The sequence below is a fragment of the Lethenteron reissneri genome, unplaced genomic scaffold (genome assembly GCF_015708825.2).
Source record: "Lethenteron reissneri isolate LAM-NWPU_2019-01 unplaced genomic scaffold, ASM1570882v1 scaffold_1576, whole genome shotgun sequence".
NCBI classification, from domain to species: Eukaryota; Metazoa; Chordata; class Hyperoartia; order Petromyzontiformes; family Petromyzontidae; genus Lethenteron; species Lethenteron reissneri.
The window spans coordinates 81,292-109,178 of record NW_026891307.1 but is presented as its reverse complement, the minus strand read 5'-3'; the positions used below and the strand labels follow the sequence as shown (position 1 = coordinate 109,178).

The 27,887-nt window shown below is 53.2% G+C and overlaps 1 protein-coding gene across 1 annotated transcript in view; it reads left to right on the top strand.

Moving 5' to 3' along the window:
• Nucleotides 1-127: 127 nt before the first annotated feature.
• LOC133362677 (volume-regulated anion channel subunit LRRC8E-like) overlaps nucleotides 128-27,887 on the top strand; it is a 30,398-nt gene continuing 2,638 nt past the window's right edge. Inside the window, 10 exon segments of the mRNA XM_061581600.1 lie at nucleotides 128-325; nucleotides 8,455-8,613; nucleotides 9,333-9,446; nucleotides 10,321-10,586; nucleotides 11,994-12,155; nucleotides 12,515-12,528; nucleotides 12,531-12,661; nucleotides 15,521-15,679; nucleotides 23,472-23,621; nucleotides 23,821-24,796. Of these exon segments, the coding sequence (XP_061437584.1) occupies nucleotides 128-325; nucleotides 8,455-8,613; nucleotides 9,333-9,446; nucleotides 10,321-10,586; nucleotides 11,994-12,155; nucleotides 12,515-12,528; nucleotides 12,531-12,661; nucleotides 15,521-15,679; nucleotides 23,472-23,621; nucleotides 23,821-24,796 (2,329 nt within the window).

Genomic DNA, 27,887 nt, shown 5'->3' with positions numbered 1-27,887 from the left:
AGCACCACCACCAGCACCACCATCAGCAGCACCACCAGCAGCACCACCATCAACACCACTTACAAACACCAGCACCACCACCAGCACCACCATCAGCACCTCCGAGGGCACCTCCGAGGGCAGCTCAATGGGGAACGAGAACGGCTCCGCGGTGGACGACCTCCACTCGGTGGAGATCCACTTGTGGTACAAGAAGTTCATGCGAGAGTGCCCCTCGGGCCAGCTGACGCTGCACGAGTTCAAGCAGTTCTTCGGCATCAGCAGCGTCACGGCGGAGGGCAACGCCTACATCGAGCAGATGTTCAGGACCTTCGACATGAACAAGGTGGGAGGGGGGGGCGAGAGGGGGGTGGAGGGGGAGATGGGGGGATGGGGATGATGGAGGGGGGGGGAAAAGTGGAGGGGGCGTGAAGGGGTGGGGGTGGAGGAGGGGAGATGGGGGTGGAGAGGGAGTAGAGGGGTTGATGGGGGGAGGCGAGTGGGGGGTGGAGGGGGAGTGGTGGAGGGGAGATGGGGGGGATGGGGGTGGTGGTGGAGGGGGCGATGGAGGGGAGATGGGGGGTGGGGGGGGGGGGGGGGTGGAGGGGGGCTGGTGGGGGAGTAGGTGGAGGGGGAAATGGGGATGATGGAGGGGGAAGTGGAGGGGGCGATGGGGGTGAAGGGGTGGGGGGTGGGGGATGAGGTGGAGGGGAGGGGGCGCTACGGGGTGGTTCTCGCCATTCGCAATGCGGTGACCGGTCACGTGACTCGTGGGGGGCAGCCAAGTGGGGGGGGGGGGGGGAGCTGCCTTGCCCCCCCACCCCCGCCCCTCCCCCGGTGGCCAAAGCTACGAGTTGGGAGGGGAGGGGGGCCCCGCCCCTCCCCCGGTGGCCAAAGCTACGAGTTGGGAGGGGAGGAGGGGGGGCCTTGACAACCAACATCAGATATCATTAATCAGAATATTTATTTAAACTGCGGGAGGAATCCGATGAGCTACAAAGCTCTTTTATGCACAGATGTCCAGTAAGGGGCACGGGCTAAGAACGTTACAACAACAACAATGACAAAACAAGTATAACCGTAAAAACAACGTTTTTCACTATAAATCCTTTATATGCGTGGCGGCTAGAGTCCTCTCATCCTCTGGCTTGAGATGGCTGCCACCTATGGGTCAGATGATTGTCTGCAGTATTAAGCAATTGGTAATTAAATATAATATTTTTGTCCTAAAAAGTATAAAATTTTGGAATTTTTTTCACGACCATTAATTGTCACGCACAACGAGTCTGTGTGGAAAATGTCAGCTCGATTGGATCACGGAAAGTGGGTTAAAAAACGACCGAAAGATTTGCACGGTCCTAAGCAAGCAAGTGAACTTAATATAAAGGATTTTAAAAAACACGATAGGTGTACAAAGTACAAGACGGATAAACAAATCACCCAGACACAGACACAAATACTACATATTCTTAGCTTTTTTCGGTAAAGTCACGTAGGTAAAAAATTTCAATTTAATAAAAGTAAAATAAAAATTTAAATAAAAATCAACGACGATTTGGGAGGGCAAACAACATAGCTTCCGTCTTCAGGTGGACCGTCACAGCACGATAGCTGTATCACCTTTATTAATTTAAAATTTTTACCTACGTGACTTTACCGAAAAACCCTAAGAATATGAATCCTTGCAGTCACGAAAGCTTCAAATCTACAAATACAACACTCAACCATGCCCCATCCTACCAGGCAAGCCCCCACTGAGGCTGTGAACTTGTTTTTTAGAATGCGACCTGGCCGCCCACAATGATAGCCCGCTCAACAAAGTGGCCCCCGTCCATTCGGACACTTTATAGCAGCAAAATCATCTACAGCGTAAAAAGACAACTTTCTTAGAACGCCGTTTAATAAAGTAAAAAAAAAATATTAAATTTTTAAATTATTTCATTGACCTTAATTTTGAAGCTTTCGTGACGCAGGAATCCATACTCTTTGGTTCTTTCGGTAAGTCACGTAGGTAGTAATAAATAAAAATAAATACATCACGACGTCACTCAGGAAATGAGCCTTGACCTCGGAGGACTTAGAAGAAGGCGATTTGAAGATCTCAGGGACCTCGTTGGAGTGTAAACATGGATCCATTCCTGCAAATATTGTGGGGTTAACCCACTGAGATTTGGTCAGCAGCAGGGTCTTTTCATCCACTTTATACTTGACTGGTAGCCAGTGTAAACACAAGAAAGCAGGTGTGTGATGTGCTCGCGTAATGGTGTGTGCGTACGGACTCTAGCAGCAGCATTCTGAAGAAGCTGTCGTCTACCCAGAACCTTACTTGGAATCCTGAACACGAATACATGCATCAATTCAGTGAAATGTTACAATTTTACCTTGATATTCGATATTATTTCATATTTTGGTAAATATAATGCCTCTAGTGACTGCACAGATCACATGAAACCATTCTAAAACATACAATAATGATCGCACAAATGATGTTGTACATATACCATTAGCGTTAGAATTCGTTTCATTCTATTCAATACATCGTTACTTGCTCAGGGAATGCAGCCGAACAGTTAAATGTCATATAATCACTGTGGTTTCTTGTAGAAAAGCCGCACAGACCCATTCTGCTTGAAGGAAGTGCTGGAGGAGTTGCCACTGCGCACTCTGAAGGATGCACTTGAGAGTATCGGCAAGATACTCACTGAGAGCCTGCTGCGTTGCCCCGCTGAGCAATGGAACCCTGACCCACCGCCAACACGACGACATGGAGACAGAAGCCACGGGATCGGTACTATACATCTAAATTCTGTCCTTTTACCTCTTTCATGGTACATTTTAACGTGAGTCATCGAATGCCTATCAACCAAATATCTCAGTATGATTGTAAACAGAATAATTACAACCCATTGGTGGTCTGCTGAGATCATTAGGCTTCTCTATACTTGCAAGCCTTATTTTATCTTGGACCTGAACCAAGAATCTCAGCTTTGCTGGCTCATTGTTTTGTCAATTTTACTGCAATCAGGCCCATGAGCTACCAGACAATTAAAAATTCTGTATTCGTCTGATTTACCTGTATTACATATACCCAAAACATTTAATTAAATTATAGTTGCTTGTCATATATTCTGAGTACTGTAGATAAAAACACGTTTTAAAGAGTATGAATGATTGTGGTAAGCATGCAAAGACATGAAAAAAATTTCAACTGGTTTATACACGTTCACTAAAAATACTGTGATATATTAACTCTGACAATGGATTGCACTTGTTATTTGATTGTTGATGTTAGGAGTTGTGTGGTTAAAATGTGACACCTGCTCCCATCATTATGTGTTTGCATCCAGGAGTCAACTGTAGCTGTTGTGACGGCTGTAGCCCACAGTGCTATCTGTGGCTGTGAAAACTGTCAGGGCGGAGGTGATAGAAGACATTTTGGAGTCGGCTATCATTCTACATGGTAAAGAGGCAGGGTGACGTCTATGAATAATTGATACAAATTGATAAATTATTGACTATATCTGTTTCCACGACTTCTCAGTTTTTTTATAATTGGAACAGAGTAAAAGTTCGTGAGTATGTATAGTAGGAGAACGAGAACAAAAAGTGTAATAAGTTCTGCTGAAAATCTCATTCAAGATACATAAAGTAGTTATTTGCACATTTCTCCTGACTTGGATAATTTATAACAGTCACTGTTTAGAGCTGCATATACCAATGAACAATATTGCAGTATGTTCATCTCATAAATATCCTGCAAATAACATACTTCTTGATGTTGCACTGGAAATGTTATGCATGCGCACTGGATGATATTGATTCAAGTACTGTACTAGGGTAGATTCCAAAATATTGGCAATAGTTTATTTAATAATTGAGCCTACAAATTATTGTTATGCTGAATCTACAGAGTGGCCCATTAGGTCAAGACTGAATGGGTTATCTTATTTTAACAATTTTCAAACTGACTTCCATTAACATGAATGTACACATGAATTCTCTGTAGAAGTATTTTTGGACTTTTTTTAGATTCACGTGTAATCTTGGACCATTCCTAAATTACGTTTTGTCTAAATTCATTCAGGGTTCTTGGTCGAATTTTGTAAACAACGGGATTGTGGTGAACCCACAGGAAGAATACAAAATATATATGAATAATGATAATAGATAAATATTAACTTAAAGAATAAACTGTTTAAATGTTTAATGCCAGTGCTAAAATAAATGAAATAACCTATTTGTCCAGACTTTTTTGTCACCCTGTATAAAAATGCCTTCCAGGTGGTTACATCAGGCAACAATACAAGATATATATGTTCCTGTGGTGATAATTAGTTCCAATCTACTCTACCGTTTTTCTCACCCTGTTGACAGCCCTGTTGCCACTTTCACCGATGCTTCACCCTAACCTAAGAAACACGGTCATAAACCTGTGCGAGTCTTGGTGGGAGGAGAGACCTACCTGGGAAAGAGGAGCTTGGAAAGAATATGATCCTCACAATTCTGCGGTGCAATTTAATACAGCAGAGCAAAGCCTTGGTATGTAGCAATGCCTTAAATTGCAATTTATAATTTGTTGTTTTTCATGACAGTGACTTTCATTCTTGTGAATTTTTTTTACTGCAATCAGTGTGTTTTCTAAAGATTATTACCTGCGCTGGTTAGGCATTGCCTCACCAACACTTATTTTACCTGGAATAGCACCTTCTACAAACAGAATGAGGGTACCCCTATGGGCTCCCCCTTGTCACCAGTTATAGCCAACATGTTCATGGAAAAGTTTGAATCAGACGCCATCCAGACATCCACCCTGCGTCCTTCCTTGTGGAAGAGGTAGTGGACGACACTTCGTCATCTGGCCACATGGCTCCTCCAGCATTGAACCACTTCTTGGACCACACTCAATTCTAGACACCCATCCATCAGATTCACCATGGAAGTGGAGAAAGACGGTAAACTACCATTCTTGGATATTCTGTTTGAGAGGAGGCCTGACGGATCCTTGGGACATTCTGTCTACAGGAAAGCCACCCACACAGATTCCTACTTGAAACCGGATTCCCACCACCACCCATCTCAAAAGAATTCTCTCATCAAAACGCTATACCACAGAGCCCATGGCATTTCTGACCAACACCACCTGGCCGGTGAATTAAGACATGTACATCGGGCCCTCAGGATGAACGGATACTCTGATCGCACTATCCGCCAAGCTGTTTCTCATAATCAACGATTTTTGGGTTTAGATCGCGTTTATTTATAAATGTGTCGTAACCCTCCACCACCCGACATGGCCAATCAGTAAAAAATGTGTCACGTTGACAAAGACAAATAGTTCACTGCTTTAGCCCACCGGTGTGTTGAAGCAACAACATTCACAATTTGAGTACGACGTTTCGCTGGTAATTACAACCAGCATCATCGGGCAATTCGCCAGAATGGTGAGGCTCCTCCTGTGTCTCCCCGTTCTTATATAGAGCAGCAGCAGGATGACGTCCATCATTAACTCATTAACTCATCAGGGTCAAAGATTCAAGGGGGAGTGATTGTAATTATATACTAGATTAGTAATCAGGCTATTGTTAACGATGCGAGTTGTAGATAGTAATCATTTGGAATGTGTTTTTATTGTGATTATGCTACATTAGTAATCAGGTTAGTGGTTGTTTCCCTTATAAGTAATTGTAATGTATCTTATTTAATAATACGCTTCCAGGCCGCACTAAGCCTGTAGCTGTCTGAGCGATTAAGTATTCCTCTTCCTGTTTCTATCAATTTCAATCGATTCTCTAATTAGCTCGTTGCCAGTAGTAAATAGTTTACACAACACTTCCACGTTGTCAAAATCAATTGAGTGTCCCTGTTGGCATGCCTGTTCGTGCTACTTGCCGACAGTTGTGTTTTGTGATAGTTGAAATATTTCTTCTGGTGTCTTTTAGTCTTACACTAACGTTACGCCCTGTCTGTCCAATATAGCATCTGCCACATACACAATTAATCCGATATACACCTTCTGTTGATAATTTAGGTAATTCGTCTTTAGTGCACGTTACTAGTTGTTGAATTTTGTGTACTGTACCAAATCTTACTGTAATGAGAGAGATTAAACATGTTAAATAAGCACTAAGACAGAATGGCTACAATAATGCTCAAATTAACAGAGCACTAAAAGCCAAATCACGATCGCAAAAGCAACACTGCTGAAAGCGATCAGATTATTAAAAACAATAAAATACCATTTTCTCAGGAGTAACTGATAAAGTTAGCCCGTGTTTTGCAAAAGCAAAACATTACAGTAAGATTTGGTACAGTACACAAAATTCAACAACTAGTAACGTGCACTAAAGACGAATTACCTAAATTATCAACAGAAGGTGTATATCGGATTAATTGGTGTATGTGGCAGATGCTAATTGGACAGACAGTGTCGTAACGTTAGTGTAAGACTAAAAGAACACCAGAGAAATATTAAACTATCACAAACACAACTGTCGGCAGTAGCAGAACATGCATGCCAACAGGGGACACTCAATTGATTTTGACAACGTGGAAGTGTTGTGTAAAACTAGTTACTACTGGCAAAGACTAATTAGAGAATCGATTGAAATTGAGGAGAAACAGAAATAACTTTAATCGCTCAGACAGCTACAGGCTTAGTGCGGCCTGGAAGCGTATTATTAAATAAGATACATTACAATTACTTATAAGGGAAACAACCACTACTGATTACTAATGTAGCATAATCACAATAAAACACATTCCAAATGATTACTAATCTACAACTCGCATCGGAACAATAGCCTGATTACTAATCTAGTATATAATTACAATCACTCCCCCCTTGAATCTTTGCACCTGATGAGTTAATGAGTTAATGTTGACGTCCATCCTGCTGCTGCTCTATATAAGAACGGGAGACACAGGAGAGCCTCACCATTCTGGCGAATTGCCCGATGATGCTGGTTGTAATTACCAGCGAAACGTCGTACTCAAATTGTGAATGTTGTTGCTTCAACACACCGGTGGGCTAAAGCAGTGAACTATTTGTCTTTGTCAACGTGATACATTTTTTACTGATTGGCCGTGTCGGGTGGTGGAGGGTTACGACACATTTATAAATAAACGCGATCTAAACCCAAAAATCGTTGATTATGCTTGTGTGTGTGTGTCTGCCTGTGTGTGTGTCTGCCTGTGTGTGTTGGTTCTGCTGTGTGTGTCTGCCTGTGTGTGTGTGTGTGCCTGTGTGTGTCTGCCTTGTGTGTGTGTCTGCCTGTGTGTGTCTGCTTGTGTGTGTGTCTGTGTAAGTGTGTCTGCGTGTGTGTGTCTGCTTGTGTGTGTCTGCCTGTGTGTGTGTGTGTGTGTGCGTCTGCTTGTGTGTGTGTGTCTGCCTGTGTGTGTGTCTGCCTGGTGTGTGTCTACCTGTGTGTCTGCCTGTGTGTGCCTGTGTGTGTCCTGCTTGTGTGTGTCTGTGTGTGTGTCTGCTTGTGTGTGTCTGTGTGTGTGTCTGCCTGTGTGTCTGCCTGTGTGTGTGTGTCTGCTTGTGTGTGTCTGCGTGTGTGTGTCTGCTTGCGTGTGTGGGTCTGCTTGTGTGTGTGTGTCTGCTTGTTGTGTGTGTCTGCGTGTGTGTGTCTGCTTGTGGTGTCTGTGTGTTGTGTCTGCCTGTGTGTGTCTGCCTGTGTGTGTCTGCCTGTGTGTGTCTGCTTGCCTGTGTGTGTCTGTGTGAGTGTGTCTGCGTGGTGTGTCTGCTTGTGTGTCTCTGTGTGTGTGTCTGCCTGTGTGTCTGCTTGTGTGTGTCTGCCTGTGTGTGTCTGCTTGTGTGTGTGTCTGTGTGTGTGTCTGCCTGTGTGTGTCTGCTTGTGTGTGTGTGTCTGCTTGTGTGTGTGTGTCTCTGTGTGTGTCTGTGTGTGCGCCTCTTTGTGTGTGTCTGCCTGTGTGTCTGTGTGTGTCTGCCTGTGTGTGTCTGCTTGTGTGTGTGTCTGCTTGTATGTGCGCCTCTGCTTGTGTGTGTGTCTGCCTGTGTGTGTCTGCTTGTGTGTGTGTCTGCGTGAGTGTGTCTGTGTGTGTGTCTGCCTGTGTGTATCTGCTTGTGTGTGTGTGTCTGCCTGTGTGTGTCTGCTTGTGTGTGTGTCTGTGTGTGTGTGTCTGCCTGTGTGTGTCTGCGTGTGTGTGTCTGCCTGTGTGTGTCTGCTTGTGTGTGTGTCTGGTGAGTGTGTCTGCCTGTGTGTGTCTGCTTGTGTGTGTGTCTGTGTGAGTGTGTCTGCCTGTGTGTGTCTGCTTGTGTGTGTGTGTGTGCGCCTATGTGTGTGTCTGCTTGTATGTCTGCTTGTGTGTGTATGCTTGTGTGTGTCTGTGTGTGTGTGTCTGCATGTGTGTGCGCCTCTGTGTGTGTCTCTGCGTGTGTGTGTCTGCTTGTGTGTGTGTGTCTGTGTGTGTGTGTCTGCGTGTGTGTCCGTGTGTGTGTCTGCTTGTGTGCAGTCCTCGGCTCGGGTCATGATTCCCGTCGGAGCCCTGACCTCCTCCTTCTCATTGGAGGGTCACCCGGACCTCAAGATCCTTCAGCCCTGGTGGGACGTGTTGTGCGACATGCTCTCTGTGCCCATGTTCATGATCGGCATCTTTGCCGGGATGCTGCAGGTGCTTTGTTCCAACGCACCAGTCCCCACGCACATTCATCAATGTCGCCACCTTGCTATGGATAACATCGCTGAGATGTTGACGACCTCGCCTGGTACGCAGGAGGTCTAGGTTCCATCCCTACCCCTTCTGCATATTGGACTTCGCGTGTGTCTCATCATCACGGTGGCCGGGAGATGTTAACTACCTTGCCGTGGTACGCAGGAGGTCGTGGTTCCAACGTGCGAGCTCACTCATAGCGCTGGCTAGAGAGCACATCTTGGGTCTATGTGGGTTCCATCCCGACCCCTTCTGCATATTTGTACTTCGCGTGTGTCTCATCATCACGGTGGCCGGGAGGATGTTAACTACCTCGCTGGTACGCAGGAGGTCGTGGGTTCCAACTCGACGTGCGAGCTCACGCATAGCGCTGGCTAGAGTAGCACATCTTGGGTCTATGTGGGTTCCATCCCTACCCCTTCTGCATATTTGGACTTCGCGTGTGTCTCATCATCACGGTGGCCCGGGAGATGTTAACTATCTCGCCTGGTACAGAGGGGGTCGTGGCTTCCAACTCGACGTGCGAGCTCACTCATAGCGCTGGCTAGAGAGCACATCTTGGGTCTATATGTGTTATCTCCCCCCGTACACCGGGAATCTCGCAAAGTGAACCTGAGTTAAGGAGACACACGGCGTCACGTCATGGTCACGTGGTACCCACTTGCCCCACCTCCGCCCAGAACATGAACGAGCGCATTCTGTGCGTGCCGGTGCCGAGAGGCTTCGACGTGGATCTGAAGGAGTGGAACGAGACCGTCCTGAGGACGCTCGTGGCCAACCCCAGGGCTCACACGGTGAGGTTCCCCCTCGGGCCGGCTCGGCACCACCGGCAATTGCCCGAGGAATAGTGTAATGTATAGTGTAGTGTAGTGTATAGTGTAGTGTATAGTGTAGTTGTATAGTGTAGTGTATAGTGTATGTATAGTGTAGTGTAATTTATAGTGTAGTGTATAGTGTAGTGTATATTGTAATGTACATTATAGTGTAATGTATAGTGTAGTGTATAGTGTAATGTATAGTGTAGTGTATAGTGTAGTGTATAGTGTAATGTACATTATAGTGTAATGTATAGTGTAGTGTATAGTGTATATATTGTAATGTACATTATAGTGTAATGTATAGTGTAGTGTATAGTGATATGTATAGTGTAATGTATAGTGTAGTGTATAGTGTAGTGTATAGTGTAATGTACATTATAGTGTAATGTATAGTGTAGTGTATAGTGTAGTGTATATTGTAATGTACATTATAGTGTAATGTATAGTGTAGTGTATAGTGTAGTGTATATTGTAATGTACATTATAGTGTAATGTATAGTGTAGTGTATAGTGTAGTGTATATTGTAATGTACATTATAGTGTAATGTATAGTGTAGTGTATATTGTAATGTACATTATAGTGTAGTGTATAGTGTAGTGTAGAGTGTAATATCCTAGTACAGCACACCGGTGTGTTGAAGAGCAAAGCCACAACGTTGACGATCTTGAGTACGGTGCTGTTCCGCCAGTAACTACAAAACCGGCATCATCAGGCCAAAGCCACATTTGAGCCAGCTCTGTCACCGCAAGGGAGGGGGCATGCGACATCACCGCCACGCCAGTTCATTTTGCCCTTCCCACACTCGCCCAGGTTGGCTTCGACCAGTACCAGTACCGGTTGATCAACTAGTTCTGCTACGACAACGCGGTGCTGTGGATCAGCAAGTACTTCCCGCATCTCGTGGTGCTGCACACACTCATCCTGACGGCCACCAGGAACTTCTGGTTCAGGTTCCCGGAGACGAGCTCCAAGATCGAGCACTTTGTGTGCGTGCTGGGTAAGTGCATGGACTCGCAGTGGACCACGCACGCCGTGCACGAAGCCGCACTGGACGGGTTGGCGTCAGCGGCGGCGCTGCAGCCGCCAGCGCCGCCCGCCACAGTGGGGAGCTGCAGGTTAGAAGGGGGCTGACTACGAAGAGACGGCCCACGCCTCCTTCCTGCCTTAGTCATCCCTTGCCCCCTTAAGTAACAAAACTAAAAAAGTTCCCCCTTTTGGGGGAGACCCTGCGTGGGTTTGGGGTAGAGGTTGCAAACGGGTTTTGATTCCTTACCCGTACCCGTACCCGGCCGCACCAGGGTCGCAAATGGGTACCCGTACCCGGCCGGGGACGGGTACCCGTTCCCTACCCGTACCCTACCCGAAATGAGTGACAAACGGTTACTCATCAGTGACTCACGGCCTACCCGTACCCGTACCCGGCCGCACCAGGGTCGCAAACGGCTACCCGGCTACCCGTACCCGACCGGGTACGGGTAGCCGGGTATCGGGTAGGGTACGGGTATCGGGTACCCGGTTGCGACCTCTGTTTTGGGACAGCGAGCCCGTTCACGCATCTTGCTATCCCTCTGCTTTTCATAACCAGTTTGGCTTACGGTTGGCGGTGTGTGGGGAGCGGTGGTGAAGCGGTTAGCGCTACGCTGCGCTATGAACCCGGCGACCCAGGTTCGATTTCCGCTCACGGCCAACACCAGCGACGATTATCTGAAACACGTTCCTTCGGAGTGGGCAGGTAGTAACTTGGTTGGACAGCGCATTCGTGCACGACAGACAAACAATCCCTGGTGGGCAGTGTGGAACCTGTTTCTACCTGTACCAGTTCTGGGCCTCCTCTAGGTCTTCTCAGCCTCAAATGAGTACCTGGTGCGGTGTGTAAACATCGCCACTGGGGAGACAAAGGCGGCCAGGCGTGGTACTGGCCACCCACCCCCTCGTGTACCGTTCCAGCACTTGCCCCTATAGTCTGTTAAGGCTATACGGGGGATCTTGGTGTGCGTGTGTATGTGCGTCACGATGTGGGTGTCTGAGTCTGTATGGGTCTCTGGGTCTCTGTGGGTCTCTGCGGGTCTGTGGGTCTCTATGGGTCTCTACGGGTCTCTGTGAGTCCTGATGGGTCTCTGCGGGTCTCTATGAGTCACTATGGGTCTCTGTGGGTCTTCGTGGATCTCTGTGGGTCTGTGGGTCTCAGAATGTCAATGGGTCTCTGCAGGTCTCTGTGAGTCTCTATGGGTTTCTGTGAGTCTCTAAGGGTTTCTGTGAGACTCTTATGTATCTTTGTGGGTCTCTGTAGGTGTCTACGGGTCTCTACGGTTCTCTGTGAGTCTCTGTGAGTCTCTATGGGTCTCTGTGTGTCTCTATGGGTCTCTATGGGTCTATGTGGGTCTCTACATTTCTCTGTGAGTCTCTGTGAGTCTCGATGGGTCTCTGTGGGTCTCTGTGCGTGTCTGTGGGTCTCTATGGGTCTCTGTGCGTCTGTGCGTCATGACGCGTCGCCAAATGTCCACGCAATCCCACGCGCGCAGCGACCCGAGATCCGACGAACTCCCCGCCGTGGAGAAGCTGCCTTCGGAGTCTCCGCCGCCGCCGGCACCGCCGCGGCCCTCCGTCCGATTCGTCGACCCCGGCGAGGCCGCCACGCCCCCCGACCGGCCCCCCCCGGAGCAGAACGAGGGCCGGCGGACGCCGTCGGATGGTCGTGATGTGGATGGCCTACGCCACCACGATGTGCGTCTACGCGCTCACCTGTGCCCACATCTTCTACTGGGTGGTGACCGGCAGGTGAGATGGGGGGGGGGGGCGGCGGGCTGCCGCGGAGCGGTGGCGTGGCACCGGATCGCCGTGCGGCTCCCTTCTGGCTTTGGTCTGCGGGCTTTTCGGCGATCGTGGAGATGCGGTTAGCGCGGGCGGCGACACCGCTACGTGTATCGTAACGTTTTACCGGTGGCTTCGTGGGAGATCTTCCGCGTTGGGACGAGGGTCGACGGGCGGGCGCTGAGTTCTCTGTGCTGGGGGGGGGGGTGGGGGGGGGGCGCTGACACGGCAGGCTCAAGGAGTACAGCTCGCGGAGGCGCGCCAGGAGACGGGGGTGGAGGACATTCCGGACGTGCGCAACGACTTTGCCTTCCTCCTGCACCTGGTGGACAAGTACGACCCCTGCTACGCGTGCAAGTTCTCTGTCTTCCTGTCCGAGGTGAGGAGAAGCCGCTCGCAGAGCGCCGCACGTTCGACGGAGCCGACCGCGCCGATCGGACAAGGACAACAAACTGTGGGTCTCTGTGTGGTGAGCGTGGTGCTGGCCACCCACCCCCCTCGTGTGCCGCCCTTCTGGCCTGCATAGAGGTGCTCGCTAACGGCACTTGCCCCAACAGTCCGTCGAGGCTATACGGGGGATGTTGAGTCTTTGGGTCTCTGTCTGAGTCTATGGGCCGTGTTAGTCTATGTGCAAGTTATGTACTGACTAATTATAAGGGGGCCGTATCGGTGGTGAATGTCAAAGTCTGAGCGAGACCTCAAGCCGCATCATCTCTACATAACAAAAAGGCTCAGTCCCTTTTACACGCACCTTTACATCATCCGCACCTAGTTTACACAACAAAGGCTCATTCCTAACAGCGTGCTTCAGCCGCACCGAACCTCACAAAAACAATATCCAGGGCCTACCTTGGCTCCTCCCACCTTCAACCAGTATATATACAAATACTGTGTTCTTGGAATTTCTCTCACCTGATACAGCTGTCGTGGCTGTGACGGTTCCACCTGAAGACGGAAGCTTGTGTTGCCTCCAAAACGTCGTGATTTTTATTTTATTTTAATTTTACTTTTATTAATTTTAATTTTTTACCTACGTGACTTTACCGAAAAAACCTAAGAATATGAGACCTCAAGCTCCGGGAACCTGCTTGAAGATTCTGGAAGGGGGCGTGGGCCACACCGGGGTGTATACAGTGATACCTCGGTTCACGAACGCTTCGGTTCACGAACAACTCGGTTCACGACCAGAAAATTTCATAAAAATATGCTTCGGTTCACGAACTCCGCTTCGGTTCACGAACAGGAGCCGCGCCCATTTTTATGCTAATTCCAGGCTGTCACATGGTCGTGATTTATTGTAACGGGAGCGAGCAATGCAAAATCAGCCGAGGGAGTACCCGCCTCCTCCTCCTCGGGGGCTCGCGACACGTGGTGCGCCCGCCTATTCTGCCCTTCACGCGCAGGCTACACGCGCGCGCGCACGCACCGCGCGCGGACGCACGCACGCGCGCGCGCACACACGCGCGCGCGGACGCACGCACGCGCACGCGCATGCACGCTGCGCGCACCCCGGAATGAGCGGAGAGGCACACATGCGCCAGCTGTGACAGTCATCCCTCTTCACCTAAAAATAAAAAAACCCCCGAGCGATGGAGAGAGGAAACCCCTGAAGGAGATCCCCCTGATGTCCTTATGGAGGGGGACTCTCCCTCCAAACAATAACCGCCTCCCACCCGCCTCCCACCTGCCTTCCTCCATGCCAGAGGTCATCTCAAGCAAGGTTAGTGTTCTCTCTTTATACATTACTATACTGTACAGTACTACAGTAATGTGTATTGTCATTTGTTTCATATTTTTGTGCTTCAAAAACCAAAAAAAAGGTCAGAACGGATTAACCAAATTTACATTGAACCCTATGGGAAAATGTGCCTCGGTTCACGACCAATTCGGTTCACGACCAGAGTCATTTCACGAATTAAGTTCGTGAACCGAGGTATCACTGTATAAGGGGGACCGAACCAGAGAAGGTTCGCTGCTGTTGCGGGTCCTGGGTCCTGGCTGCGTCGCCGCTCGCCGTCATCTCTCTTCGTCGTGGCCGATCTCCTGCAGGGCGCTCACCGTCGCTGTCGCTGCGCTAGTCAAATAACCGTGCAGTTGGACGCCGGCGATGGGGTTGTGTAGAAGGGTCGGCTATGTGTAGCTACGTGGAGACGCTGATATTTCTGCATCGTCCAGTGTGAGAATAAATAAGAAGGCCTCTACACGATGTGTCTCGGAAGTCGCTCACTACATGCGTATAATGGGTTCCGGAGACACTTGTAGAGGTAACTTCTTTATTACAATACAACACTCCAACAGTCCTGATACTCTGTTACAGCCTAGATACACAGCCTAGGTACACAGCCTAGATACACTACTCTGGCTACGCTCTGGGGTCCTCCGGCTACAACTACCCTAGGGGAGGCTATCTGACCCGACCGAGCCAAGGTGCGGGTCTGGACTCTGGCTTCCTCGGAACTCGCCCTTACAAGGACGTAGAGCCGGGAGTCCCAGAGTCCCACCACTGGCCCGCACAGCGTCCCGGCCCTTACAAGGAGAAGCGGGACGAGGGGGTCCAGGGTCCTAACTGGCTGGCTGGCGGGTCTCGGGTCTTGAGCTGCGACTGGCCTTGATCGGCCAGGGAGCTGCCCTTTTATGACTCGTCCCCAGCGAGGGGTGGGGCTGTGTGCGCCCCCAGATATCCCACAGAGCACACACAGCCCCCCCGTTGGTGGCGCCAAAGGGCTTAGCTGTCTGGGGTGCCTGGGATCCCAGCGCCTGGCGCCAAGGGCTTATTTGCCTAGGATCCCAGAGCCCCCAGCAGCCCCTCCCCTCTTATGTCACTACATATATAAGGGGGACCGAACCAGAGAAGGTTCGCTGCTGTTGCGGGTCTTGGGTCCTGGCTGCGTCGCCGCTCGCCGTCATCTCTCTTCGTCGTGGCCGATCTCCTGCAGGGCTCTCACCGTCGCTGTCGCTGCGCTAGTCAAATAACCGTGCAGTTGGACGCCGACGATGGGGTTGTGTAGAAGGGTAGGCTATGTGTAGCTACGTGGAGACGTTGATATTTCTGCATCGTCCAGTGTGAGAATAAATAAGAAGGCCTCTACACGATGTGTCTCGGAAGTCGCTCACTACATGCGTATAACGTCTTTACCGTCATGGGCCCTCGCTGCTGAAACAAATCAAATCCATCCGCGCTTGGCTGCTGGTGCTGTTCCTGCTGCTGCTGTTGCTGCTGCTGCTGCTGCTGCTCCAGGTGAGTGAAAATAAGCTGAGGCAGGTGAACGTGGACCAAGCGTGGACCCTGTCGCATCTGACGGGGCTGCTGGCGATCAATGCGCAGGGCGAAAGCGAGCTGCATCTCTCCAAGCTGGCAGCGGTGCCAGTGGACACATACCAGCTCACTCAGATACAGGTGCCCGTGGACACAGCCACTCACCCACCCATCCACCCACCAACTCACACAGCCACTCACCCACCTACTCACTCACCCTCATACCCACTGACCCACACACCCACTCACCCACCAGTGGACACATACCGGCTCACTCAGATACAGGTGCCCGTGGACACAGCCACTCACCCACCCATCCACCCACCAACTCACACAGCCACTCACCCACCTACTCACTCACCCTCATACCCACTGACCCACACACCCACTCACCCACCAGTGGACACATACTGGCTCACTCAGATACAGGTGCCCGTGGACACAGCCACTCACCCACCCATCCACCCACCAACTCACACAGCCACTCACCCACCTACTCACTCACCATCATACCCACTGACCCACACACCCACTCACCCACCAGTGGACACATACCGGCTCACTCAGATACAGGTGCCCGTGGACACAGCCACTCACCCACCCATCCACCCACCAACTCACACAGCCACTCACCCACCTACTCACTCACCCTCATACCCACTGACCCACACACCCACTTACCCACCAACTCACCCGCACACCCACTCACCCACCAATTCACCCACCCACTCACCCAGACACCCACTTACCCACCAACTCACCCGCACACCCACCCAACCACTCGCGCACACACACACTCACTCACTGACCAACCCACTCACTCACCAACCCACCCACCCACACACCCATGCACCCACCAACTCACACAGCCACTCAGCCACTAACTCACTCACCCACTGACCCACACACCCACTCGCCCACCAACTCACTCACCCTCACACCCACTGACTCACGCACCCACGCACCCACCAACTCACTCACCCACTGACCCACACACCCACTCACCCACCAACTCACTCACCCCCTCACCCACCCACCCACTCACCCACCAACCCACTCACCCTCATACCCACTGACCCACACACCCACTCGCCCACCAACCTCACTCACCCACTGACCCACACACCCCACTCACCCACCAACTCACTCACCCTCATACCCACTGACCCACACACCCACTCACCTACCAACTCACTCACCCACTGACCCACACACCCACCAACTCACTCACCCTCATACCCACTGCCCCACACACCCACTCGCCCACCAACTCACTCATCCACTGACCCACACACCCACTCACCCACCAACTCACTCACCCACTGACCCACACACCCACTCACCCACCAACTCACTCACCCTCATACCCACTGACCCACACACCCACTCGCCACCAACTCACTCACCCACTGACCCACACACCCACTCACCCACCAACTCACTCACCCTCATACCCACTGACCCACACACCCACTCACCTACCAACTCACTCACCCACTGACCCACACACCCACCAACTCACTCACCCTCATACCCACTGACCCACACACCCACTCACCCACCAACTCACTCATCCACTGACCCACACACCCACTCACCCACCAACTCACTCACCCACTGACCCACACACCCACTCACCCACCAACTCACTCACCCTCATACCCACTGACCCACACACCCACTCGCCCACCAACTCACTCACCCACTGACCCACACACCCACTCACCCACCAACTCACTCACCCTCATATCCACTGACCCACACACCCACTCACCTACCAACTCACTCACCCACTGACCCACACACCCACCAACTCACTCACCCTCATACCCACTGACCCATACACCCACTCACCTACCAACTCACTCACCCACTGACCCACACACCCACCAACTCACTCACCCTCATACCCACTGACCCACACACCCACTCACCCACCCACTCACCCTCGTACCCACTGACCCACACACCCACTCGCCCACCAACTCACTCACCCTCATACCCACTGACCCACACACCCACTCACCCACCCACTCACTCACCCTCATACCCACTGACCCACACACCCACTCACGCACCAACTCACTCACCCACTGACCCACACACCCACCAACTCACTCACCCTCATACCCACTGACCCACACACCCACTCACCTACCAACTCATTCACCCACTGACCCACACACCCACCAACTCACTCACCCTCATACCCACTGACCCACACACCCACTCACCCACCCACTCACCCTCGTACCCACTGACCCACACACCCACTCGCCCACCAACTCACTCACCCTCATACCCACTGACCCACACACCCACTCGCCCACCAACTCACTCACGCACTGACCCACACACCCACTCACCCACCCACTCACCCTCGTACCCACTGACCCACACACCCACTCGCCCACCAACTCACTCACCCACTGACCCACACACCCACTCGCCCACCAGTGGACACATACCGGCTCACTCAGATACAGGTGCCCGTGGACACAGCCACTCACCCACCCATCCACCCACCAACTCACACAGCCACTCACCCACCTACTCACTCACCCTCATACCCACTGACCCACACACCCACTTACCCACCAACTCACCCGCACACCCACTCACCCACCAATTCACCCACCCACTCACCCAGACACCCACTTACCCACCAACTCACCCGCACACCCACCCAACCACTCGCGCACACACACACTCACTCACTGACCAACCCACTCACTCACCAACCCACCCACCCACACACCCATGCACCCACCAACTCACACAGCCACTCAGCCACTAACTCACTCACCCACTGACCCACACACCCACTCGCCCACCAACTCACTCACCCTCATACCCACTGACCCACACACCCACTCACCCACCAACTCACTCACCCACTGACCCACACACCCACTCACCCACCAACTCACTCACCCACTGACCCACACACCCACTCACCCACCAACTCACTCACCCTCATACCCACTAACCCACACACCCACTCGCCCACCAACTCACTCACCCACTGACCCACACACCCACTCACCCACCAACTCACTCACCCTCATACCCACTGACCCACACACCCACTCACCTACCAACTCACTCACCCACTGACCCACACACCCACCAACTCACTCACCCTCATACCCACTGACCCACACACCCACTCACCCACCAACTCACTCATCCACTGACCCACACACCCACTCACCCACCAACTCACTCACCCACTGACCCACACACCCACTCACCCACCAACTCACTCACCCTCATACCCACTGACCCACACACCCACTCGCCCACCAACTCACTCACCCACTGACCCACACACCCACTCACCCACCAACTCACTCACCCTCATACCCACTGACCCACACACCCACTCACCCACCCACTCACTCACCCTCATACCCACTGACCCACACACCCACTCACGCACCAACTCACTCACCCACTGACCCACACACCCACCAACTCACTCACCCTCATACCCACTGACCCACACACCCACTCACCTACCAACTCATTCACCCACTGACCCACACACCCACCAACTCACTCACCCTCATACCCACTGACCCACACACCCACTCACCCACCCACTCACCCTCGTACCCACTGACCCACACACCCACTCGCCCACCAACTCACTCACCCTCATACCCACTGACCCACCACACCCACTCGCCCACCAACTCACTCATGCACTGACCCACACACCCACTCACCCACCCACTCACCCTCGTACCCACTGACCCACACACCCACTCGCCCACCAACTCACTCACCCACTGACCCACACACCCACTCGCCCACCAACTCACTCACCCTCGTACCCACTGACCCACACACCCACTCACCCACCCACCCACTCACCCTCATACCCACTGACCCACACACCCACTCACCCACCAACTCACTCACCCTCATACCCACTGACCCACACACCCACTCGCCCACCAACTCACTCACCCTCATACCCACTGACCCACACACCCACTCGCCCACCAACTCACTCACCCTCATACCCACTGACCCACACACCCACTCACCCACCCACTCACTCACCCTCATACCCACTGACCCACACACCCACTCATGCACCAACTCACTCACCCACTGACCCACACACCCACCAACTCACTCACCCTCATACCCACTGACCCACACACCCACTCACCTACCAACTCATTCACCCACTGACCCACACACCAACCAACTCACTCACCCTCATACCCACTGACCCACACACCCACTCACCCACCCACTCACCCTCGTACCCACTGACCCACACACCCACTCGCCCACCAACTCACTCACCCTCATACCCACTGACCCACACACCCACTCGCCCACCAACTCACTCACGCACTGACCCACACACCCACTCACCCACCCACTCACCCTCGTACCCACTGACCCACACACCCACTCGCCCACCAACTCACTCACCCACTGACCCACACACCCACTCGCCCACCAGTGGACACATACCGGCTCACTCAGATACAGGTGCCCGTGGACACAGCCACTCACCCACCCATCCACCCACCAACTCACACAGCCACTCACCCACCTACTCACTCACCCTCATACCCACTGACCCACACACCCACTTACCCACCAACTCACCCGCACACCCACTAACCCACCAATTCACCCACCCACTCACCCAGACACCCACTTACCCACCAACTCACCCGCACACCCACCCAACCACTCGCGCACACACACACTCACTCACTGACCAACCCACTCACTCACCAACCCACCCACCCACACACCCATGCACCCACCAACTCACACAGCCACTCAGCCACTAACTCACTCACCCACTGACCCACACACCCACTCGCCCACCAACTCACTCACCCTCATACCCACTGACTCACACACCCACTCACCCACCAACTCACTCACCCACTGACCCACACACCCACTCACCCACCAACTCACTCACCCACTGACCCACACACCCACTCACCCACCAACGCACTCACCCTCATACCCACTGACCCACACACCCACTCGCCCACCAACTCACTCACCCACTGACCCACACACCCACTCACCCACCAACTCACTCACCCTCATACCCACTGACCCACACCCCACTCACCTACCAACTCACTCCCCACTGACCCACACACCCACTCACCCACCAACTCACTCACCCACTGACCCACACACCCACTCACCCCCCAACTCACTCACCCTCATACCCCACTGACCCACACCACACCACTCGCCCACCAACTCACTCACCCACTGACCCACACCCCACTCACCCACCAACTCACTCACCCTCATACCCACTGACCCACACACCCACTCACCTACAACTCGCTCACCCACTGACCCACACACCCACCAACTCACTCACCCTCATACCCACTGACCCATACACCCACTCACCTACCAACTCACTCACCCACTGACCCACACACACCCACCAACTCACTCACCCTCATACCCACTGACCCACACACCCACTCACCCACCCCACTCACTCACCCTCATACCCACTGACCCACACACCCACTCACGCACCAACTCACTCACCCACTGACCCACACACCCACCAACTCACTCACCCTCGTACCCACTGACCCACACACCCACTCGCCCACCAACTCACTCACCCACTGACCCACACACCCACTCGCCCACCAGTGGACACATACCGGCTCACTCAGATACAGGTGCCCGTGGACACAGCCACTCACCCACCCATCCACCCACCAACTCACACAGCCACTCACCCACCTACTCACTCACCCTCATACCCACTGACCCACACACCCACTTACCCACCAACTCACCCGCACACCCACTCACCCACCAATTCACCCACCCACTCACCCAGACACCCACTTACCCACCAACTCACCCGCACACCCACCCAACCACTCGCGCACACACACACTCACTCACTGACCAACCCACTCACTCACCAACTCACCCACCCACACACCCATGCACCCACCAACTCACACAGCCACTCAGCCACTAACTCACTCACCCACTGACCCACACACCCACTCGCCCACCAACTCACTCACCCTCATACCCACTGACCCACACACCCACTCACCCACCAACTCACTCACCCACTGACCCACACACCCACTCACCCACCAACTCACTCACCCACTGACCACACACCCACTCACCCACCAACTCACTCACCCTCATACCCACTGACCCACACACCCACTCGCCCACCAACTCACTCACCCACTGACCCACACACCCACTCACCCACCAACTCACTCACCCTCATACCCACTGACCCACACACCCACTCACCTACCAACTCACTCACCCACTGACCCACACACCCACCAACTCACTCACCCTCATACCCACTGACCCACACACCCACTCACCCACCAACTCACTCATCCACTGACCCACACACCCACTCACCCACCAACTCACTCACCCACTGACCCACACACCCACTCACCCACCAACTCACTCACCCTCATACCCACTGACCCACACACCCACTCGCCCACCAACTCACTCACCCACTGACCCACACACCCACACACCCACCAACTCACTCACCCTCATACCCACTGACCCATACACCCACTCACCTACCAACTCACTCACCCACTGACCCACACACCCACCAACTCACTCACCCTCGTACCCACTGACCCACACACCCACTCGCCCACCAACTCACTCACCCTCATACCCACTGACCCACACACCCACTCACCCACCCACTCACTCACCCTCATACCCACTGACCCACACACCCACTCACGCACCAACTCACTCACCCACTGACCCACACACCCACCAACTCACTCACCCTCATACCCACTGACCCACACACCCACTCACCTACCAACTCATTCACCCACTGACCCACACACCCACCAACTCACTCACCCTCATACCCACTGACCCACACACCCACTCACCCTCGTACCCACTGACCCACACACCCACTCGCCCACCAACTCACTCACCCTCATACCCACTGACCCACACACCCACTCGCCCACCAACTCACTCACGCACTGACCCACACACCCACTCACCCACCCACTCACCCTCGTACCCACTGACCCACACACCCACTCGCCCACCAACTCACTCACCCACTGACCCACACACCCACTCGCCCACCAACTCACTCACCCTCGTACCCACTGACCCACACACCCACTCACCCACCCACCCACTCACCCTCATACCCACTGACCCACACACCCACTCACCCACCAACTCACTCACCCTCATACCCACTGACCCACACACCCACTCGCCCACCAACTCACTCACCCTCATACCCACTGACCCACACACCCACTCACTCACCAACTCACTCACCCTCATACCCACTGACCCACACACCCACTCGCCCACCAACTCACTCACCCACTGACCCACACACCGACTCGCCCACCAACTCACTCACCCTCGTACCCACTGACCCACACACCCACTCGCCCACCCACCCACTCACCCTCATACCCACTGACCCACACACCCACTCGCCCACCAACTCACTCACCCTCATACCCACTGACCCACACACCCACTCGCCCACCAACTCACTCACCCACTGACCCACACACCGACTCGCCCACCAACTCACTCACCCTCGTACCCACTGACCCACACACCCACTCGCCCACCCACCCACTCACCCTCATACCCACTGACCCACACACCCACTCACCCACCAACTCACTCACCCTCATACCCACTGACCCACACACCCACTCGCCCACCAACTCACTCACCCTCATACCCACTGACCCATACACCCACTCGCCCACCAACTCACTCACCCTCATACCCACTGACCCACACACCCACTCGCCCACCAACTCACTCACCCACTGACCCACACACCGACTCGCCCACCAACTCACTCACCCTCGTACCCAATCCCCCACCGAAGGTGCTGACGCTGGACTCGATGCACGGGGTGACGCTGGGGGCGGCGGTGGTGCAGATGGTGAATCTGCACAAGCTGCGGCTGCTGAACTGCACCGTGGGCGTCGACAATCGCGCACTCGCCTTCCTCAGCGAGGAGCTGCACCAGCTGGAGGTGCGTGGGTGGACGGACGGGCGGGCGGGCGCGAGGGTGGGTGGGTGGCTCGGTCTGAGCGGTCCATTCGGCTCCACTGATCCCGGCCGTGACATCGCCAAAAACTCACCTCCCCCACCAAATGTATGAGTCACAATGTCGGGGACCGACATTCACCGTGCGCCCCCCCCCCCCCCTCCGGTCCAGCGCCCGCTCGCAGGTGAAGTTTGCAATCAAGGCGGAGGTCCCGGGCTGGCTGCGTGAAATGCGCCACCTGGAGGAGCTGTCCCTGGAGGGGCCCCTGACGCCGGCGCTCCTCAAGCCGCTGGGCGACCTCAGGCGCCTGCAGGGCCTGCGCCTGACCACCAGCGTCGCCCGCCTCCCGCCCGGCCTGGCCTCCGGCGCCGCCGGCGGCCTGCGCTCGTTCGCCCTCGACAACGGCGGCGCGCGCCTCGAGTCGCTGGCGCCCCTGAGCAAGCTGTGCGGCTTGGAGACGCTGCGGCTGACGCGCTGCGGCCTGGAGCCCGCCGAGCTCGCGCGGCCCCTGCTGGCGCTGGGACGCCTCAGCGAACTCGACCTCTCCCGCAACGGCCTCCGCTCGCCGGGAGACGGCGACGACGACGCGGCGATGTTGCCGGCGGCCGCCTGCAAGCGCCTCGCCATCCTGCGTCTCTCGGACAACGCCCTCGCGAGCGTCCCGCGCTTGGCGGCCGCGGCGGCGCTGCGCTCGCTCTTCCTCGACGGGAACCTCATCGGGGGCGAGCTGCCCGCCGGGCTGTTCCGCCTGCACGGCCTGCAGGTGCTAGACCTGAGCCGCAACGCCATCGTCACCCTGCCGCCCGAGGTGCGCCAGCTGACTCGGCTGAGCACCCTCCGCCTGTCGGGCAACGCCCTGCAGAGTCTGCCCGACGAGTTGTTCGGCTGCGAGGGGCTGCGGACGCTGGTGCTCGCCAACAACGAGCTGCGCGAGTTGAGCGGCCTGGTGGGGAGGCTGTCGAGGCTGCGCCGCTTGGAGCTGGCCGGGAACCGGCTGACGGAGCTGCCGGCCGAGCTGGGGGAGTGCGCGGAGCTGAGGCGCGGGGGGCTGCTGGTGGAGGCGGAGCTGTTCGAGTCGCTGCCGGCGCAGGTGAAGGAGGCGATGCGGGGCGAGCACAGCGGCGCGGCGACGCAGAGCCCCCCTGGGAGCCGGGAGAGAAGCACAAGGAACTGAGAGAGAAACCCAAGAAAGTGAGAACCCCCAAGACACCGAGAGACTTTCACCGGTAATTACAACCGGCATTGGCAACTCCAGCTATACAGCAGTAGGCAGCGTCAGGGTCGGGGTCGAAGCCACGGCCTCCTGTATAACAGGTGAGGTAGTTAACATCTGAATCAACAAGGCCTGTATAACAGGTGAGGTAGTTAACATCTCAATTACCAAGGCCTGTATAACAGGTGAGGTAGTTAACATCTGAATTAACAAGGCCTGTATAACAGGTGAGGTAGTCAACATCTGAATTACCAAGGCCTGTGTAACAGGTGAGGTAGTCAACATCTGAATTACCAAGGCCTGTGTAACAGGTGAGGTAGTCAACATCTGAATTACCAAGGCTGTATAACAGGTGAGGTAGTTAACATCTCAATTACTAAGGCGTGGACACCAATGAAGGTGCAGACGATCACCAGACTGAGTTTCACGTGAAGTAGCTTGCCTGATAACAGTGAGTGGAGTTAGTACGATTAGGGGTTGACAGGTCTGGGTGTAGACACTGATAAGGGGTCTAACACCTAAATAAATAAAAACTTGTATTAGGAGAAGCCACCGTTGGACAATTTGGACCCCCGTTTTTGTTTGTTTTTCCCCGTTGGCTCCAAGCACTTGATCATAGCCCCCAGCTTTTAAGGGCGGTCCGTGAATCGCCACTTCTCACCCCTTTCGCCGCGATGCCCGAGAGCGTGAATGCAAACGGTAAAACGTTTCCCCGTCTTGACCGGGCCGTCTTTGTTTCTTACGTCCCGTTGATTGCGTTGCCTCGGGCGGTCTGTTTGTCCCTCCTTGAAGAGACACACGCGCGGCCAAAGGAGATGCTGCTTGTACACATTGTCCCAGGGCTGGAAACCCAGGATCTCGGATGTCTCCATCTTAACCATTGTGAATCCCCCGAGAGACACGGCCATTATGAATCCACTGAGAGAGAGACTGCCTTTGTGAACCCTCTGAGAGACACGGCCATTATGAATCCACTGTGTGTGTCAGTGTGTGTCAGAGTTGTGGGGAGCGGTGGTGTAGCGGTTATCGCTACGCTGCGCTACGAACCCGGCGACCCGGGTTCAATTCCCACTCACTGCTAATACCAGTGACGATTATCTGAACCGGTCCTGGGCCTCCCCTAAGTCGACTCGGCCTCAAATAAGTACCTGGTGCGATGTGTGAACATCGCCACTGGGGAGACAAAGGCGGTCGGACGTGGTGTTGGCCGCACACCCCCTCGTGTACCGTTCCAGCCTTTATAGGTTTTGCTGCTACTCGCTAACAGCGCTTGCCCCTACAGTCTGTCAGGGTCGTTTGTCAGCCCACGAACCCATAATGAAGGGGGCCATTTTGGGTTCGAACGCATAACCCAGGAAATAACCTTGATGGATTGGTATAGTGAAAACCTACTTGGTAAACGAAGGGGCCGTCCATAAATGACGTCACGCACCTGGGGGGGGGTCAGACATTTGTGACTATGTGTGACAAGGGGGGGGGGGTTGAGAAATGTGACGTCACATCCAAATGCGCAACTTTGAATTAATATAGACGACACGTTCTACTGAATTAAATAGACTTTTTAATAAATGTTTTCTCCTACGACATCAGAGTGCAGCGCCACATTAAATACGCACTGCAATGACAACACTGGTCAACACACTTTTTCTGGCATGAGGTATTCCAACGGTTTTAATGTAATTGTGGGGTGCTGCTGATTCCAAATCTGGCATCAGTTTTTGTCTATCACGTCAGGTTTTTGAGATATCAAAGATTGCATTTTCAATAAAAACTGCGGAAGAAAAATATTAAATAAATGTGGATATCTACATAAAATGATATTATAAACGCACTATCCTAAAAATACAGCACCATACACCATATTTTAACACTAAAGCAGTCACTGACTCGCAACAACTTGCAATCATAAGTGACGGAGTTAATTTCGGGTAAAATCAATGAAAATGGGGTATGCCGATAGCATAAAAATTAGATGTGATAGAGCAAATCTGAGATCAGATTTGGAATCAGCACCCTGAAATTAGTCTAGAACAGCTGCAAAGTCCAGGCCAGAATTTTAGTTTTTTTGTTGTTGACCAGTGCAATAGAAGACAGATCATATTCTTAGGTTTTTTCCGGTAAAGTCACGTAGGTAAAAAATTAAAATTAATAAAAGTAAAATAAAATAAAAGCTTGTGTTGCCTCCGAAACGTCGTGATTTTTATTTTATTTTGCAGAGGCGGCACGGGGGATCTGTCTTCTAGATTTGAAGCATTCGTGACTGCAAGGATTCATATTCTTAGGTTTTTTCGGTAAAGTCACGTAGGTAAAAAAATTAAATTAATAAAAGTAAAATAAAATAAAAATCACGACGTTTCGGAGGCAACACAAGCTTTTATTTTATTTTTATTAATTTTAATTTTTTACCTACGTGACTTTACCGGAAAAAACCTAAGAATATGAATCCTTGCAGTCACGAAAGCTTCAAATCTAGAAGAAGACAGATCCCCCGTGCCGCCTCTGCAGACTCTAAGGGCAAGTGCCTTGAGCCCTTTTGAAGGGCGGCACTGTGGCACGCGGGGGCGCGGTGTGCCCACAACCACTCCCGGCCGCCTTTGTCTCTCCCACTGCTGATGGTGACTGCCACTGCACCACATGCTCTCTTGAGTGTGCGGGTTGAGAAGCGGGTGAATGTGCGGTTGAATGATTGAGTGTGCGGTTGAGTGAGCGGATGAGCGGGTGAGCGTGCGGGTGAGCGGATGAGTGAGCGGATGAGGAGTGGGTGAGTGTGTGGGTGAGCGGATGAGTGGGTGAGTGTGCGGGTGAGCGGGTGAGTGAGCGGATGAGGAGTGGGTGAGTGTGCGGGTGAGCGGATGAGGAGTGGGTGAGTGTGCGGGTGAGCGGATGAGTGAGCGGATGAGGAGTGGGTGAGTGTGTGGGTGAGCGGATGAGTGGGTGAGTGTGCGGGTGAGCGGGTGAGTGAGCGGATGAGGAGTGAGTGTGCGGGTGAGCGGATGAGTGAGCGGATGAGTGAGTGGGTGAGCGTGCGGGTGAGTGGA